Genomic DNA, 17,459 nt, shown 5'->3' with positions numbered 1-17,459 from the left:
CTTTCTTTCTTTCTTTCTTTCTCCTTTTTTAACATCTACAGTTTCTTTCTGTTTTTCTGTCTTTTCTCTCTTTTTTCTGTTCTTATTTCTATTCTTTTTTCTAAGAATTCTTTTTCTTTCTGCTTTTTGGTATTCTTTCTTTCTTTCTTTCTTTCTTTCTTTCTTTCTTTCTTCCTTTCTTTCTTTCTTTCTTTCTTTCTTTCTTCCTTTCTTTCTTTCTTTCTTTCTTTCTTTCTTTCTTTCTTTCTTTCTTTCTTTCTTTCTTCATGCCAAGCACATAAAGATATCACATATATTTTTACTTTAAAGGAGTAGAGGCCTCAGAGAGCGATAGCTTCCCTGCAGAGATGAAAGAAAGAAACTCGTCTGAATGTCTGCGTTCAACTTTACACACACCATCAGCAATAGCACACACACACACACACACACACACACACACACACAGATTGTGAGTATGAGAGGTGGTAAGTGCAGTGGATTGTGGAAGAGCAGTGTGATGAGGAACACCGTCACTGCAGCGGTGAAGGAGCTGCATTACTTCCTCTTTTCTCTCTCTTTTTATTTTTTAAAGCAAACTTTTTACCTTCAGCTCTCTCAGAAATGTCCACACCCTTTCCAAACGGAATCCAAAAATTCAGACATTACATTTACATTTCTAAATGACGGATGAAGTCCTTCCTCTTCCTGAAACACTTAGACCAGCTCTTATTTTCACTGTTTTGTTTTTTTTGGGGCTAACTCGGTGACCCCGTGATCCAGTGGTGATGTTTTCATTGATAGAGACTTAAAGCACTTTTGTACGTCTTTCTGGATAAGAACGTCTTCCAGATGCCAGAAATGTAAATATTAAAAATAAATATAAATATTAAATATATACAGAAGTCAATATGTCATGCTATTATTATGATAAGATACAAAACCTTTTCTGATTATTAAGGAAATAAATAGTCAATTGATGTCAGTGAATCAATGATACAACACGATACGATACGATACAAGACGATACGATTGTCATACGATTCGATACAATCAATACAAACAACGATTTAATACGATACAAAGTGATTCGATTTGGTATGATACAAACTGATACGTTTTGATACGACACAATACGGTACAAAGCGATTCGATTTGATACAGTATAACACAAACTTATACGATTCGATACAATCCAAAGCAACACGATACGATACAAAACGATACGGTGCAATCCAAAATAATACCATACGATATGATACAAAACACTTTTGATCATTAAGGTAGAAAATAAACATTTGATATGAGTGACTGTAACCGAATAAGATCCGATACGATTACGAGTCGATACAATACGTTACGATAACAATACCACAGAATACAGTATTAAAAGATAATACGATACGATACAATACAATACGATATGACACGATATGATACGATATGATACGATATGATACGATATGATACGATATGATATGATACGATACGATACGATACGATACGATACAATACGATATGACACGATATGATACGATATGATACAATATGATACGATATGATATGATATGATATGATATGATATGATATGATATGATACGATACGATACGATACGATACGATACAATACGATATGACACGATATGATACGATATGATACAATATGATACGATATGATATGATATGATATGATATGATATGATATGATATGATATGATATGATATGATATGATACGATATGATACGATACGATACGATACGATACGATACGATACGATACAATACGATACGATCGTGTTGATTTCACTGATTCAACATTTTTAAACTCACTGAATCTGCTACGATGTGAAACGGCAGACGCAGAAACTTATTCAGAATCAGATGATCGTTAATTCAGGAACGATGATGATGATGATGATGATGATGAAGATCAGGATTGTTTTACACTCAGATCAGTTTACAGTTATTCAGACACATCATACTTAAAAATATTCCAGACATTTCTCCGTCCTTTTCCAATAAGAATCTGATGATTTATAGATTTATGATCTATATCTCTATATATAAATATCTGATCTATTCAGATCGGATTATTTCTAGACGTTTTGTTGTTGAGTTTAATAAAATGTAAGAACTCAGAAATAACCAAAGCTCTAAATACCCCACAACATCCCCCTGAACCTCAAACTCCCCTCCTCCTCCTCCTCCTCCTCCTCCTCCTCCCCCAGCCTGGGGTCATCCATCATGGCCGCCGTGGAGCCCGAGGCCTGCAGGACGCCAGCGGCTCTTTGTGCGAACGAGTGTCGGATCAGCAAAAGTCTATTAAAGGCTGGTGGGCTTTTCACCAGCTATTGGCAGCGGGTCAGTGACTCGGGCGCTGTGCTCTCCTCCACTCTCCCTCGCTCTCCTCCACTCTCCCTCACTCCACTCTTTGTGCCCTGACACAGATCCCAGTAAGATTAATGATTTTTAGCAGCCATTCTCTCTCTCTCTCTCTCTCTCTCTCTCTCCCGCTCTCTCTCTCCCACTCTCTCCTGCTCTCTCTCTCTCTCTCTAACCTCCATTTCGCATCTGTTATGAACCGACTCACTGTTTATCCCTCCTTCTGTTTTTTTTGTCACCATGTTTCTTCCAGAGTGTTTGCTGCTCATCTGTTTTTCCTTTCTTTCTTTCTTTCTTTCTTACCAACGATAGCAAAATTCCACAGACATTCAAAAAACAATTGGATTTTCGATTCTAGAATACATTTTACAAAATAAATAAAAATAATAAATAAATAAACAAACAAACAAACAAATAAATTAAAAATTTCTTTCTTTTTTTCATTCTTTATTTCTTTGTTCTATATGTTATAAGCTGGCATGACATATCATACCTGTACCTGTGAGGCCACATTCACACCTTTTTGTCCAAATTAAAGGGGAAATTTGGAGCAGGTTAGTTTCAAGCTGAATAGAATTCAACGAATAAAAAACAACAAAAAAAAATTCTTCCTTAAATTTCTTAAAATACAGCGAAGAAAACAGCGATTTATCTACCAACGATTAATAAATTCTTCTAACGTTCAAAAAATGATTGGATTTTATATTCTAAAACATATTTTATAAAATAAACAAACAAACAAAAAAAATGAAATAAATAAATAAATATATTTCTAAAAACTTATAAATATCTAAGAAATTGCCAGATATTTCCAGAAAATAAAGTTTCCAAGAATAGTAAAGTGACTGTCTGTTGTTGTTTGTTTGTTTTTTGTTCTTTTCTTTCTCTCTTTCTTTAAATTAACCAAAATCAAAATCACGATTTAAAAATAAAACATATTCATTTTGTGCTCAGTTTTTTAAAAAAAATTCTTACTAGCTTTTAGCATAGCTAGCTACAAATTCCACGCTAATGTGTCTTGTAATTTAGCCCCATTAAATGAATTAAAATTTCAAAGTTCCATGTTTAAACTACAAAGTAAGACTAAGTTAAGCACGGCTAACTTATCTTAGCATACTTAGCATAATTCAGCTTCATTTTGTTAGGTTCAGGTTCAGAAAACGTCCTCCGAGCCTCTCTGTCCTTTCAGACACCTGAGTGGACGTCTTCTCCATCTGAGATCATGTTAAAGGGAACCGTTTTAATCAAAATCTATAAATAACATTTTTTTTTCCGCTAATCCGCTCGCCGATGTTAGCAGCGTGACCCAAAACCCCATGCTTTCAGTTCCCCTTTAATCTCGAGCCAGAACTGATTTTCTGAAACACTGAGCAGACGTCCTCCATAAAAATAATTGAATAACATTTCTGCACCGTAAAAGAGAGAGTTTTTTTCCAAACTTCCAGGACGTGATGTACAGCAGACGATTTCATGATCCCAAGCATTGGTGAATTATTTCTTTCATGTCGTATTAATCTGTGTTTATAAAGCAAAAAGAAGATTGTTGTCTCTTCGTGACGTCGAGGCCGTACGACTTTTATTCCAGCAGCACAGAGGGAAACGCTAACGGCAGCTTAATGTTGCGCTACATCATCGCTGAGTTGCGTGATGCAGAGGTTCTCATGTAAATTCCACGAAGCTCAGGCGATGGAAAACTGGGCCATGTGAAGAGAAAATGCGTTTTAGATGAGCTAAGGTAAAGTCACGGAAAACTGGGTCATGGAAAGTAGAGATTTAAAGTGGTAGCCTGTCGAAATATGAAACGTTACACTTGTGGATTTCCCGATTAGCTCAAACCAGTTTAACAACGTCACACTTGTCCAGATGTTCAGCGTCTTCATGGAATATTTCATTAATAGTTCACTTCAAGAACTTATCATGAATACGTTTCATTCTGTTTCTCTGAGGCGTATTGATTATTCTAAGACAGTTTAATGTAAAATAAAAACCCGACTACGTAGAGTATCAGGAAGTGTGCCCAGTATCACAGTGCCCAGTATCACAGTGCCCAGTATCACAGTGCCCAGTATCACAGTGCCCAGTATTATAGTGTCCAGTATTATAATACCCAGTATCACAGTGCGCAGTATCACAGTGCCCAGTATTATAGTGTCCAGTATTATAATACCCAGTATCACAGTGCCCAGTATTATAGTGTCCAGTATTATAATACCCAGTATCACAGTGCCTATATCACAGTGCCCAGTATTATAGTGTCCAGTATTATAATACCCAGTATCACAGTGCCTATATCACAGTGCCCAGTATTATAATACCCAGTATCACAGTGCCTATATCACAGTGCCCAGTATTATAATACCCAGTATCACAGTGCCCAGTATTATAGTGTCCAGTATTATAATACCCAGTATCACAGTGCCTATATCACAGTGCCCAGTATTATAATACCCAGTATCACAGTGCCCAGTATTATAGTGTCCAGTATTATAATACCCAGTATCACAGTGCCTATATCACAGTGCCCAGTATTATAGTGTCCAGTATTATAATACCCAGTATCACAGTGCCCAGTATTATAGTGTCCAGTATTATAATACCCAGTATCACAGTGCCTATATCACAGTGCCCAGTATTATAATGTCCAGTTTCACAGTGTCCAGTATTATAGTGTCCAGTATTATAATACCCAGTATCACAGTGCCCAGTATTATAATGTCCAGTATTATAATAGCCAGTATCACAGTGCCCAGTATTATAGTGTCCAGTATTATAATACCCAGTATCACAGTGCCTATATCACAGTGCCCAGTATTATAATGTCCAGTATCACAGTGCCCAGTATTGTAGTGCCCAGTATTATAATACCCAGTATCACAGTGCCCAGTATTATAGTGTCCAGTATTATAATACCCAGTATCACAGTGCCCAGTATTATAGTGTCCAGTATTATAATACCCAGTATCACAGTGCCTATATCACAGTGCCCAGTATTATAATGTCCAGTTTCACAGTGTCCAGTATTATAGTGTCCAGTATTATAATACCCAGTATCACAGTGCCCAGTATTATAATACCCAGTATCACAGTGCCCAGTATTATAATGTCCAGTATTATAATACCCAGTATCACAGTGCCCAGTATTATAGTGTCCAGTATTATAATACCCAGTATCACAGTGCCTATATCACAGTGCCCAGTATTATAATGTCCAGTTTCACAGTGTCCAGTATTATAGTGTCCAGTATTATAATACCCAGTATCACAGTGCCCAGTATTATAGTGTCCAGTATTATAATACCCAGTATCACAGTGCCCAGTATTGTAGTGCCCAGTATTATAATACCCAATATCACAGTGCCCAGTATTATAATACCCAGTATCACAGTGCCCAGTATTATAGTGTCCAGTATTATAATACCCAGTATCACAGTGCCTATATCACAGTGCCCAGTATTATAATGTCCAGTTTCACAGTGTCCAGTATTGTAGTGCCCAGTATTATAATACCCAGTATCACAGTGCCTATATCACAGTGCCCAGTATTATAATGTCCAGTTTCACAGTGTCCAGTATTGTAGTGCCCAGTATTATAATACCCAGTATCACAGTGCCTATATCACAGTGCCCAGTATTATAATGTCCAGTATCACAGTGCCCAGTATTGTAGTGCCCAGTATTATAATGTCCAGTTTCACAGTGTCCAGTATTGTAGTGCCCAGTATTATAATGTCCAGTATCACAGTGTCCAGTATTGTAGTGCCCAGTATTATAATACCCAGTATCACAGTGCCTATATCACAGTGCCCAGTATTATAATGTCCAGTATCACAGTGTCCAGTATTGTAATGCCCAGTATTATAATGCCCAGTATCTCAGTGCCCAGTATCACAGTTTCCAGTATCATACTGCCTAATATCACAGTGCCCAGTATTATAATTCCCAGTGTCCCAGTGCCCAGTATTGTAATGCCCAGTATCGCAATACCCAGTATAACAGTGCCCAGAATTGCAGTGTCCAGTATCATACTACCCAGTACTGCAGCACCCAGTAATGTACAGCCTAATATCACAGTTTCCAGTACCATACTGGCCAGTATCATACTGCCTAGTATCCCAGTGCCCAGTATGCAGTGCCCAGTATCCCAGTGCCCAGTTCTGCAGGGCCAGTATCCCAGTGCCCAGTGGCATTACACATGCGTGCAGATTGTGGATATTGAGGTGGCATCATTCTGGTGACATTCTTGTGATAACGTTGAGTTGGTGAAATCAACATGGAGACATCAGTGTGCTGCCACTGGCGTGTTAGTACTGGCTTTGTGTGGTGGCATCAAAATGCTAACACTGGTGTGATAACATCAGCTTTGAAGGCATCATTGTGGTATCATCAACTTGGCATCAGTGTGGTGCTATTAGCTTGGTGGCATCTGCTTGTTGGCATTGAAGTAGTAGTATTGGCTTGGTGGTATGTCTGTGGCATAACTAGTGGCATCAGTTAACTGGTGTTGGCATGGAGATATTAGATGGTGGCATCACCATGATGGCATCAGCTTACTGGTGTTAGCATGGACATATTAGCTGGTGTAATCACTATGATGGCATTAGCTTACTGGTGATGGTATGGAGATATTAGCTCATGGCATCACATTACTAGTGTTAGCAAGAAGATATTAGCTGGTGGCATCACCATGATGGCATCAGCTTACTGGTGCTGGTATGGAGATACTAGCTGGTGGCATCACCAGTAAACTGAATCTCTGCTTTCTGCTCTCTGTTTTCTTTTGTTGCATTTTTCTTGATTTTGATCCAAATGAATAAAACTAAATAAAAAATTATTACCAGATCAGTACATGGATCTGTTTATCCACAAATAGTATGTGATCGTTTCCGCCTGCAGATTACACCATGCTAACCTCCAGGCTAAATCCTGTCCCAAGTGTTAGCTAGGCTAGCTTTGTGTGAGCTCCAGAGCAAAACCACAGACGCGAACTTCAGACATTGAACACGTCTCAGCTGCTAGTTTACATTTATGGCGAGAAGGACAGAAAGCGATCGCAGGAACATGGAATAAGGAACTCATAGCGAGTTTGTGTTTTAAACGTGTCTAATCATCCGCTAGCTTTCTCCTCCGTTTGTTCAGCAGATGGAGACGCTGTGATGTGGCCGTTTCTGGTCCCGAGCCGCTGTTTCTCACTGTAGCGAGTGTGACATGAATAGAGGACAGATGTGAGGAAAAAGCCACAAAATGTTTCTCGCTGTCCGTCCGTTTATTTTTCAGTAAACTCTAATGATGGCTTTTCAAGCACTAATAAAATGCAGACAGAAAATTCTAGATTTATTCATAAATCGTTCTCAGGAAGGAGGGAAATGAAGCACAATTTCAATCTGAGCAACAGTAGCTCATCTGTTAGATCAGATCACACGGGCCAGCCTTCTTTCCCCACATGCATCAATGACCCTTGACCACCCATGACCCTGTCACCGGTTCACCACTGTTCCTTCCTTGGACCACTTTTGATAGATACTGACCACTGCAGACCGGGAACACCCCACAAGAGCTGCAGTTTTGGAGATGCTCTGATTCAGTGGTCTAGCCATCACAATTTGGTCCTTTTGGTCAAACTCGCTCAAATCCTTACATTTGTCCATTTTTCCTGCTTCTAACATCAACTTTGAGGACAAAATGTTCACCTGCTGCCTGATATATCCCACCCACTAACAGGGGCCATGATGAGGATTCACTTCACCTCTCACTGCTCACAGTGTTATACCTGTGTATATAAGTGGTTATATCATCAGTATTTATCAATGTAAACACAGTGAGAAGGAAAAAAATCAGCCAGAGAAGACAGCTGACGGGAACGAGGCGTAGAAATATCACGTGTGAGAGAAACGTTAGGAAGAAGAAGAAAAAACAGCATTGAGCACAGAGAAACGGAAAGCCGACCTGTTCTGTGAACTCCATTAATATTAAATTCCTGTAGAACGAGTGTCGAGTACAGGACGTGTGTTAAAACTTTGACTAAAACTGTTTTGACGTAAACAGAATAATAGATGAATACGAGAACGTTGAAGTTAAGTATCACTGTCACATCCTCTGGCATCTGAACTGTGGCTTTTACACCGAACGGCCAGCAGGGGCGCTAAACTCCCGCAAATAACATTCAACTTTTTACTCGTCTTGTACTCGTGTGTGTGTGTGTGTGTGTATATGTGTGTGTGTGTGTGTGTTTATAACCAGAGCCATATATTCATCCAAGAATTGATCATTTTTCTGCTTCTTTTTTTAGATAAATATATATATATATTTAAAGAAAATACTCTCTCTCTCTCTCTCTCTCTCTCTCTCTCTCTCTCTGTGTGTGTTGTGTGTGTGTGTGTGTATTGTGTGTTTTGGTCTCTTATTGATTTCCTTTTTTCATATTTATGAGGCGCTTTATTTGCACTTATCTTAGCCGGGGTTTTAAACACTTCCTGATGGACCCTGGCCTGCTCCATGCTCTTAAAGGTAGATGCAGTTTACGCAATATTTTAATAATGGATGATTCAGCTGGACGATCGATCCGCTTCGAGTAAACAAGAATGTCTGAGCTGACCGGTAAATATTCAGGGCGCAAATTAAAGACTGTTCTGGACGCTTGATGGGAGGGATTTGTGTTTATTCGAACCTTCAGGATGGACTTTGGGAAGTTTTTTCAGCACACTTTATTACTACACACTGGTCAGGACTGGAATATCCCTCACTGTTCTATTTTATTTTTATTTAATTTTATGTATGTTATCTCAGAATCCTCTGAGATCCTCAGAATTATCCTCATTTCATCAAATATTCTCACTACCTTTTCATGCTTCTTTTACTTTTTCAGGATCTGTCTTTGGGTTTTTAAGATCATTTCTGTTATATTCTATTCTAACATTTCTATTATATTCTGTTGTGTTCTATTGTATTACATTCTAACATTTTTGTTATATTTGATTCTATTCTAACATTTCTATTCTATTCCAATATTTCTATTCTATTCTATTCTATTCTATTCAAGCATTTCTATTCTATTCTACCCTACCCTAACATTTCTATTCTATTCTATTCTGAAATTTCTATTTCTATAAAGGTATTTGTGTTGTTTGTTTCATTTGTCCAGAAAGAGAAATTTAAATGAAAGCATAATATCTGTTCTTTCTGAAGAAGAAGAATGAAAGAAAATCTTTTGTTGTCTTTTTCTGTAAAAGTTATCAAATTTTATTATACAAAAATTCAAAAATATTTGATTTGATTTGAAACAGATTCACAGTTTTATCCTGTAGAAAAGTCGAAGTCTGTTAAACTCCACTTCTCCTGATTATTAATATCTTTAAGAGACCTTTTTTTTCTCAATAATAATAATTTTTTTATTCAATTTTTTTTTTTTTTTTACAAATTGTTACTTGTTTATTAAAGACTTGTACACCGACAATAGAGTTATTTGTGGAAAACTTGATTGATGCATTTTTAATGATCTAAACTTAATGTCTGTTCTCATGACCTTTGACCTCACAGCTAAAAAGCACTTCATGAAAAATAGATATAACCTTTAAAAAATTAAAACAATGGTGTTAAGGTTTATTAATGTTTATGTATTTATATATGTATTATATTTAGTTTTCAGGAGTGTGTGTGTGTGTGTGTGTGCATGTGTGAGGAAGAGAGAGAGAGAGAGAGAGAAGAGAAGAGAAGAGAAGAGAAGAGAAGAGAAGAGAAGAGAAGAGAAGAGAAGAGAAGAGAGCTATAGATAGTGTATAAAATAAAATAAAATAAAATAAAATAAAATAAAATAAAATAAAATAAAATAAAATAAATGGCTGAATAAAATAAGAGACTAAAATTTAAATATGCATAAACACATTCTATATTTTTATTTGTTTCTACACACACCCTTTATATTTACCCAAGATTTAAAAGCTTTTATTATTATTATTATTATTATTATTATTATTATTATTATTATTATTTAGTCATTTCTGCTTTATTCATTTATTTGTTTGTTCACTCATTTATTTATTTATCTAATGTGTGTGTGTGTGTGTGTGATCAGATGACAGTGCAGATCCTCCTGAGAGATGAGATATGTAGCTATCTGTGCATAATTTATGATTACAGTTATTCCCAGGCTTTTATCCGAAGTGAATTCTACAGCAGGAAGCAGAAGAGCGCCGAGGCTCCGAGCGAGAGCGCCGAGGCTCCGAGCGAGAGCGCCGAGGCTCCGAGCGAGAGCGCCGAGGATCCGAGCGAGAGCGCCGAGGATCTGAGCGAGAGCGCCGAGGCTCTGAGCGAGAGCGCCGAGGCTCTGAGTGAGAGCGCCGAGGCTCTGAGTGAGAGTGCTGAAGGAGCAGCACTGAGACCCAAACAAATAAATACATCAAAATATACAACACTAAGAAGTGCTTATAGTAAATTATCTTAATTTGTTTGCTTCCTGTTGATGCGGGGATTGTGTTGTTATTTATGTTTTTGTTTAGATTTCCTGTTAACTTACGTTTATTTTTTTAACACACACACACACACACACACACCCTTTAGATGTTTTCTGCTTTCAAATACACATAAATAAAAATATTTTATTTTACTATAGAGATGGTTGTATATTTTTTAGCTTTAAACTCTTAATATTGCAATATGTTTTTTTAAATTATATTTATTTTTATATATTTTGCAGACTACATATTTTATGAAATATCTAATAAAGATAAAATCATAGAAATAAATATGAATTTAACATGAATATATATATATATATATATATTTAAATCGAACAAAAAATATAAAGAAAAACAAAGAGAAAAATAAGTAAATAATTTAAGAACATAAATAAACAAATACGTGATTAAATTAAATTAAGATTAAATAAATAAATAAACAACTAAACATATTGCTAAATAAGCAAGTACACAAATAAATAAATGACTAAACAAATAATAAAACTGATAAATAAACAAATGTATAAATTAATCAATTAATTCATGAGCAAACAAACAAATAAACAAATGATTAAATAGAAAAATAAACAAGCATGCAAATAAAAATGTGGATGGATAAACTGATAGATAAATAAATAAATAAATAAATAAATAAATAAATAAATAAATAAATAAATAAATAAATAAAAATGTGAACAAACAAATAAATAAAGCAGAAATAACAAAATAATAATAATAAAAAAGGAGAAGAATTATTTTAAAGTGAGGTTTTTAAAAAGGTGAAAATAAGTGTGTGTAAAAATAAATAAAAATATAGAATGCGTATATGCAAATTACAATTTAGTCTTTTATTTTTTTTATTTTAGTTTTATTTTATTTCATACATTAACTATAGCTCTCTTGTTCTCTCTCTCTCTCTCTCTCTCTCTCTCACACACACACACACACACACACACAGCTCTCATCTCCCTATGATTTGATGAATGATCTGCTGAAGCTGTTCCTGTTAATCATTAGGCCTCTCTAAAGGGACACAAAGGGAAGAGGAGGAAAAGGAGGAAGCACTACATGATGTCAGTCAGCTTTAAAAAAAAAATCCAATAAACACTGATGTTGCATGAAGACGAATAAACTTTCTTTCTTTTTTTTCTTCTAGGTTTGGATAAAGTCTCTGCTGCTTACCTTCATGTCCAGGATTTAAACTCCTCTATCCGAGATCACAGAAAAAAATCCAAAATCTGGCGTCCCGTCCTGTGTGTGTTATAAACGAGCTAATAAAGAGAGTGTGTGTGTGTGAGTGTGTGTGTGAGTGTGTGTTTCAGTGTAGGTGTAGGCCCGAGTGTGTACGCTGATGCTGCTGCAGTAACAGAGCGCCACGGTGTCCTGCAGCATGTCCACCCCGCGAGTGCTCCATGCTGAAGTGCTGCAGCCCCGACTTTATTCCCGTTATCCGTTCCTAAAAATTCGTAGGATGTGGAATCTCATTAAGAGAAGAAGCAACATCAACACTTTTCCTGCCCTGTCCATAAGCAACGCTAAGCAAAGCACGCATCACTTAATAGATCATTAACCAGCAACGTGCTGCTGACACAGGGCTTTCCTTTCCACATCTCCTCTCTCTCTGCTACAGCCGACGCAGGACAATACCGACCCGCTGGTAACGCATGCCTTTATTACTGCGCACTTATTATCATCATCATCGCATTTATTACTGTTTTATTATCGTTGCATTTATTACTACACCGCTTCTGCCTTTTTGTGCTTTGCTATTATTATCATCGTATTTATCACTGTGTTATTACTGCATTTGTTACTGTGTTATTATCATTATCATCATCATCATTGCATTTATTACTGCTTTATTATTGTATTATTACTGTGCTATTATCATAATCATCATTGCATTTATTACTGCTTTATTATTGTATTATTACTGTGCTATTATCATAATCATCATTGCATTTATTACTGCTTTATTATTGTATTATTACTGTGCTATTATCATAATCATCATTGCATTTATTACTGCTTTATTATCGTCGCATTTATTGCTTTGTTATTCTTGTATTCATTACTGTAATGTTCCTGCTTTTATTACTATGTTATTAACTGCTTTATTATCAACGCATTTATTACTACATCACATCTACTTTTAGTGCTTCGCTATTATTATCATTGCATTTATTAGTGTTATTATCATCATCATCATTGCATTTATTACTGCTTTATTATCATTGCTTTATTGCTGCATCAATCCTGCATTTACTACTGCACTGTTATTATCATTGCATTCATCAGTGTGTTATTGTTTTCACATTTGTTATGGCTCTGGTTTTATTATCATCGCATTTATTACTGCGTCACTAATGCATTTGTTGCTGTGGTGTTATTAATAGGATCACATTTATTTACTGCATTGTTATTTAATTTTTTACTGCGCTATTAGCATCATAATCACATTCACTACTGCGCTATTCCTGTGTTATTACTGCATTTATTACTGGACGATCTCCTTCATTACTGCGTGTTTATTCCTGCGCCGTTACTGCTCTAACATTACTGCTGTTATTATTGTGCTATTATGACATTTACTCCTGCATCACTACATCACCATCATCACATTACTACTACAATGCTAAACTGTTTATTACTCTGTTATTATCACATTAACGCCTCATTACTACTGTGTTTATTACTGTGTTATTACCGTATTGAAGCGGTAACAAGGCTACATTTATTACTACATCATGTCTTTATTAGATAATTGTCCTGTGTTTAATTGAGTTGGTGTGAGTAGATATAAAGCGAATAAATAATGAATTATTAGGGATTAATATTCAGATCACTTTCGATATCTAATCACGCTGCAGGAGTCGTGCGAACAATAACGATGAAATTCACGCTGTAAATAATACGCTCTGCTTTCCTCCTGTAGGTTTTAATGATTCTCTGTTGTATTATCTTTCTCTTTCTCAGATAAATCAGCTGACATTTAAATTATTAGTGTTTTTATTTCTTGTGTTTTTGAGCGACCAGCTGTGAAATGTAATTTAACCTACTTTCTGTTTTTATAATAAGTTTCTCTGATTTATTTATTTTTTATATTATTTTTTATTTATTTTAACATTATTGTATAAAGTGGCCTAAACATTCCGATATACAATATACGTATTAAGAGAGAGAGAGAGAGAGAGAGAGAGAGAGAGAGAGAGGAGGGGTTAAAGTGTCCACATGGGGGCAGAGTGTGGTGTGTTTTCGCCTTTTCCAGACCTCTGTGAAGCTCCGATGATAAAGGAGGCGAGCGCGCGCGCGTCCTCACGCACGCACGCACACACACACACATATGCTATCATTCTAAAAGGGAGCTTATAGGGCTTGCTTTTTAACACGCAGATAAAGAAGACAAAAAAACAGCATTATTATTATTATTATTATTATTATTATTATTATTAATAATAATAATAATAATAATAATAATAATAATAATAGCACATGCACGTTTATTAGTGACTTATAGATAGCGTACAAAAATAATACTTTAGAAGATTGTTATAGTTGTAGATCATAAGTGTGTGTTTGTGTGTGTGTGTGTGTGTGTGTGTGTGTGTGTGTGCTGACTGTGATCTGTCTGATTAATAATTTATTCATTTTGTCATCACCTACAGGAATTAAAATTTTTAAAAAAAAAAAGCCAAAAGGAAAGTTATTCATTTAGGGAGAAAACAAGATTATTTCTATCCTCATTGAGTTGTTATATGTTTAAGTGGAGCGATTGACAAAATCTAAATTTACAAACAGACAAAGCGGTATATAAATATTTCAAATATATTTAGATTTTATTTTGGCGCCTAAAGTGTGTTTAGAAATCTTTTTCTCGACATTACAAACTAAACCAGTCCGTTAAAGTTGCTCTCTAGAGAGAGAGAGAGAGAGAGAGAGAGTGAGAGAGAGAGAGAGAGAGAGAGAGAGAGAGAGAGAGAGAGAGAGAGAGAGAGTGAGAGTGAGAGAGAGAGAGAGAGAGTTAGAGAGAGAGAGAAGCTCTGAAGCGCTGAGAAGCCAGCGCAGAAGGGGAAAACAGTGGGAGTGGATATGTAAATCAGGCGCTGTGTTGTGTCTCTGATAGGCCTAGAGCGCGTTCGCGGGACGCGCCTCCCGTGCTGACGTCACAGTCCGCTGTGACTATAAAATGCGTGGCCAGCATTCGGGCCAAACAAGAGTCCCGCGCACGAGCACACACCAGAACTGAGAGGTGGAATAGGAGGAGTAGGAGGAGCGCGCGATAGAGTCCCGTTCCAAATAACGCACGCACACACAAGCGCACGCGACAGGAGGAGGAGCGCGCAAGCCGAGTCCAGCTCATAAGCAGGCACGCGGAGGAGGAGCAGGCGCGCGCCCGCCGAGTTCTCTCTCTGTCTCTCTGCGGTGCAGAGCTGGAACACAAGAAGAACTGCTTCTCTCTCTCTTTCTTTTTTAATTTTCTTTAATCTTTTCTTTCTTTTGGATTCCCTGGCACGCCGGAGGGACTGGTGCCCTTTGTGTTGTTGTTCATTTTTTATACCGCGCGCGCATTTTTATTCCTATTTATGATCCAAGTTCAACTTCGCGAAAGGACCTGAGATTTGTGCACTGACTTTTTTCTCTACCTCTGTTTTTTTCCCTTTTCTTTTCTTTCTCCTTTTCCTTTTTTCCGCCACCCTGCTGTAGCAGCAGACTGTAAATGCAAAAAGAAAGTCGGCAAACCATGCAACTCGTGCAGCTCGCGACGTCTTTTTTTCTCGTGCATTAACCTTTGAAAAAAAAGTTGCTGTTTTTTTATAAGTTTTTTTTCTTTCTGAAACATTTTGCCCCTCCGTGTCGGCGCATGCTACACGGGGTAAAGTGGAGGACTTACACAGACTGTTGCGATTTGAGAAAGAAGAAGAGCAGAAGAAGCAGCGGTGGCAGTAGAGGTGCGTTTTTGCCACGCTCACGTACACGCACAGCAGTGGAGACGCGATGAGCGCCGAGGTGCTCCCCACAAGCCCGCTCGCCCTGGTGGACTACGTCAACGACTTCGACCTGCTCAAGTTCGACGTGAAGAAAGAATCGCTGCACGGAGTAGTGAACGGCGGAGGCGCGCGCGCGTGCCCTTCACGCGTGCAGCAGCCCCAGGGCTCGGTGTCGTCGACTCCGCTCAGCACGCCGTGCAGCTCCGTGCCCTCGTCACCCAGCTTCAGCCCCACGGAGGAGCACAAGAGCAACCTGGAGGAGCTCTACTGGATGCCCGGTGGCGGCTACCCGCAGCACGTCGACCCTCACGCGCTCGGCCTTACGCCCGAGGACGCCGTGGAGGCCCTGATCGGGCATGCTCCGCCACCGCACGTGCAGCAGCAGCAACAGCAGTTGCAGCAAGGAGGTGGTTTTGAGGGTTACAGAGCTGCCATGCATCATCACCATCAACACCATCATCCTCATGCGCAGCACCATCCTCATGCATACGCGGCACTTCAGCAGCACCCGGACGACCTCCACCCTCACACGCAGCAGCAGCAGCAGCAGCAGCATCCTCATCAGCATCACAGCCAAGATCCGGACAGCCCGTCTCCGACCTCCCCTCAGCTCCATCACCATCGCCATCACGGGCAGCATCATGGCCATCACGCTCACCACCACCACCACGCGCAGCAGCAGCAGCACCACGGCAGTGGCAGTGCGCTGAGCCTCTTGAACGTGGAGGAGCGCTTTTCCGATGACCAGCTGGTCTCCATGTCCGTACGCGAGCTCAACCGGCACCTGCGCGGCTTCTCCAAGGACGAGGTGGTGCGCCTGAAGCAGAAGAGGCGCACGCTGAAGAACCGTGGCTACGCGCAGTCCTGCCGCTTCAAGCGCGTGCAGCAGAAGCACATCCTGGAGAGCGAGAAGACGCAGCTCCTCAACCAGGTGGAGCAGCTCAAGCAGGAGATCGGACGTCTGGCGCGAGAGCGGGACGCCTACAAACTCAAGTGCGAGAAGCTGACGTCGGCGGCCGCGGGTTCGAGCGCCGGAGCGGGCGGGTTCCGCGAGGCGGGTTCCACAAGCGACAACCCGTCTTCACCAGAGTTCTTCATGTGAGTCCCTTCTCCGGTTCCGTCTCCATCCTCTCCTGTGCCGAAGAGACTATGATACTAATCCACATTATACCATGATTATTATACTAATACCTTACAACTGCAGCTGTATTCTTCATATTAGAAAGAAAAATAACCCACAATAATAATAATAATAATGATGATAATAATAATAATAGTAATAATAATAATAATAATAATCTAATCATCTCCATCCGAGAGCAAGTTTTTAAAAATCAAAATTGTTTGTTTTAATTCTAAATGGCAGGTTTTTAAAAATCGTGTTTTTGTTTTTTAACCAGAAGTACAATGCAAGATCTTTTGGGGTTTTTTTCTTTTGGAAAGTAGTTTGCTTTTAGAGAAAACCACACACACACACACACACACACACAGCCCCGAGTTTGTTCATCACGACGTTGAATCGAGACACACAGAATCCGGACTGGTGAGACGCTGTGTGTTTGTCCGGCGCTGTGCGACATTGCTGCAGTGATTTATTTCTTTTGTCTCTTTGCTTTTTAGAGCGCTAACAACCTGCTCAGTTGTTCAGGACGGAAAAAAAAGA

At 38.4% G+C, this 17,459-nt stretch overlaps 1 protein-coding gene and 1 long non-coding RNA gene across 4 annotated transcripts in view; one reads left to right on the top strand and one right to left on the bottom strand.

The window, feature by feature from the left end:
* LOC131365578 (uncharacterized) overlaps nt 1-12,655 on the bottom strand; it is a 42,106-nt gene extending 29,451 nt beyond the window's left edge. For all 3 annotated transcript variants that reach the window (XR_009206705.1, XR_009206708.1, XR_009206706.1), the window contains exon 1: nt 11,991-12,655. This is a non-coding gene — a long non-coding RNA (uncharacterized LOC131365578). The remainder of the gene's footprint in view (nt 1-11,990) is intronic.
* A 2,355-nt stretch (nt 12,656-15,010) lies between these two features.
* Nucleotides 15,011-17,459, top strand: part of mafba (MAF bZIP transcription factor Ba) — a 4,226-nt gene continuing 1,777 nt past the window's right edge. Inside the window, exons 1-2 of the mRNA XM_058410011.1 lie at nt 15,011-16,894; nt 17,417-17,459. The exon at nt 17,417-17,459 is cut by the window's right edge and continues 1,777 nt beyond it. Coding sequence (XP_058265994.1) covers nt 15,804-16,894; nt 17,417-17,459 — 1,134 coding nt within the window. The 5' untranslated portion in view covers nt 15,011-15,803. The remainder of the gene's footprint in view (nt 16,895-17,416) is intronic.

This window comes from Hemibagrus wyckioides, linkage group LG15 (assembly GCF_019097595.1).
Source record: "Hemibagrus wyckioides isolate EC202008001 linkage group LG15, SWU_Hwy_1.0, whole genome shotgun sequence".
NCBI classification, from domain to species: domain Eukaryota; kingdom Metazoa; phylum Chordata; class Actinopteri; order Siluriformes; family Bagridae; genus Hemibagrus; species Hemibagrus wyckioides.
The sequence above is the reverse complement of the archived record's forward strand: the minus strand, read 5'-3'. Positions and strand labels throughout refer to the sequence as shown.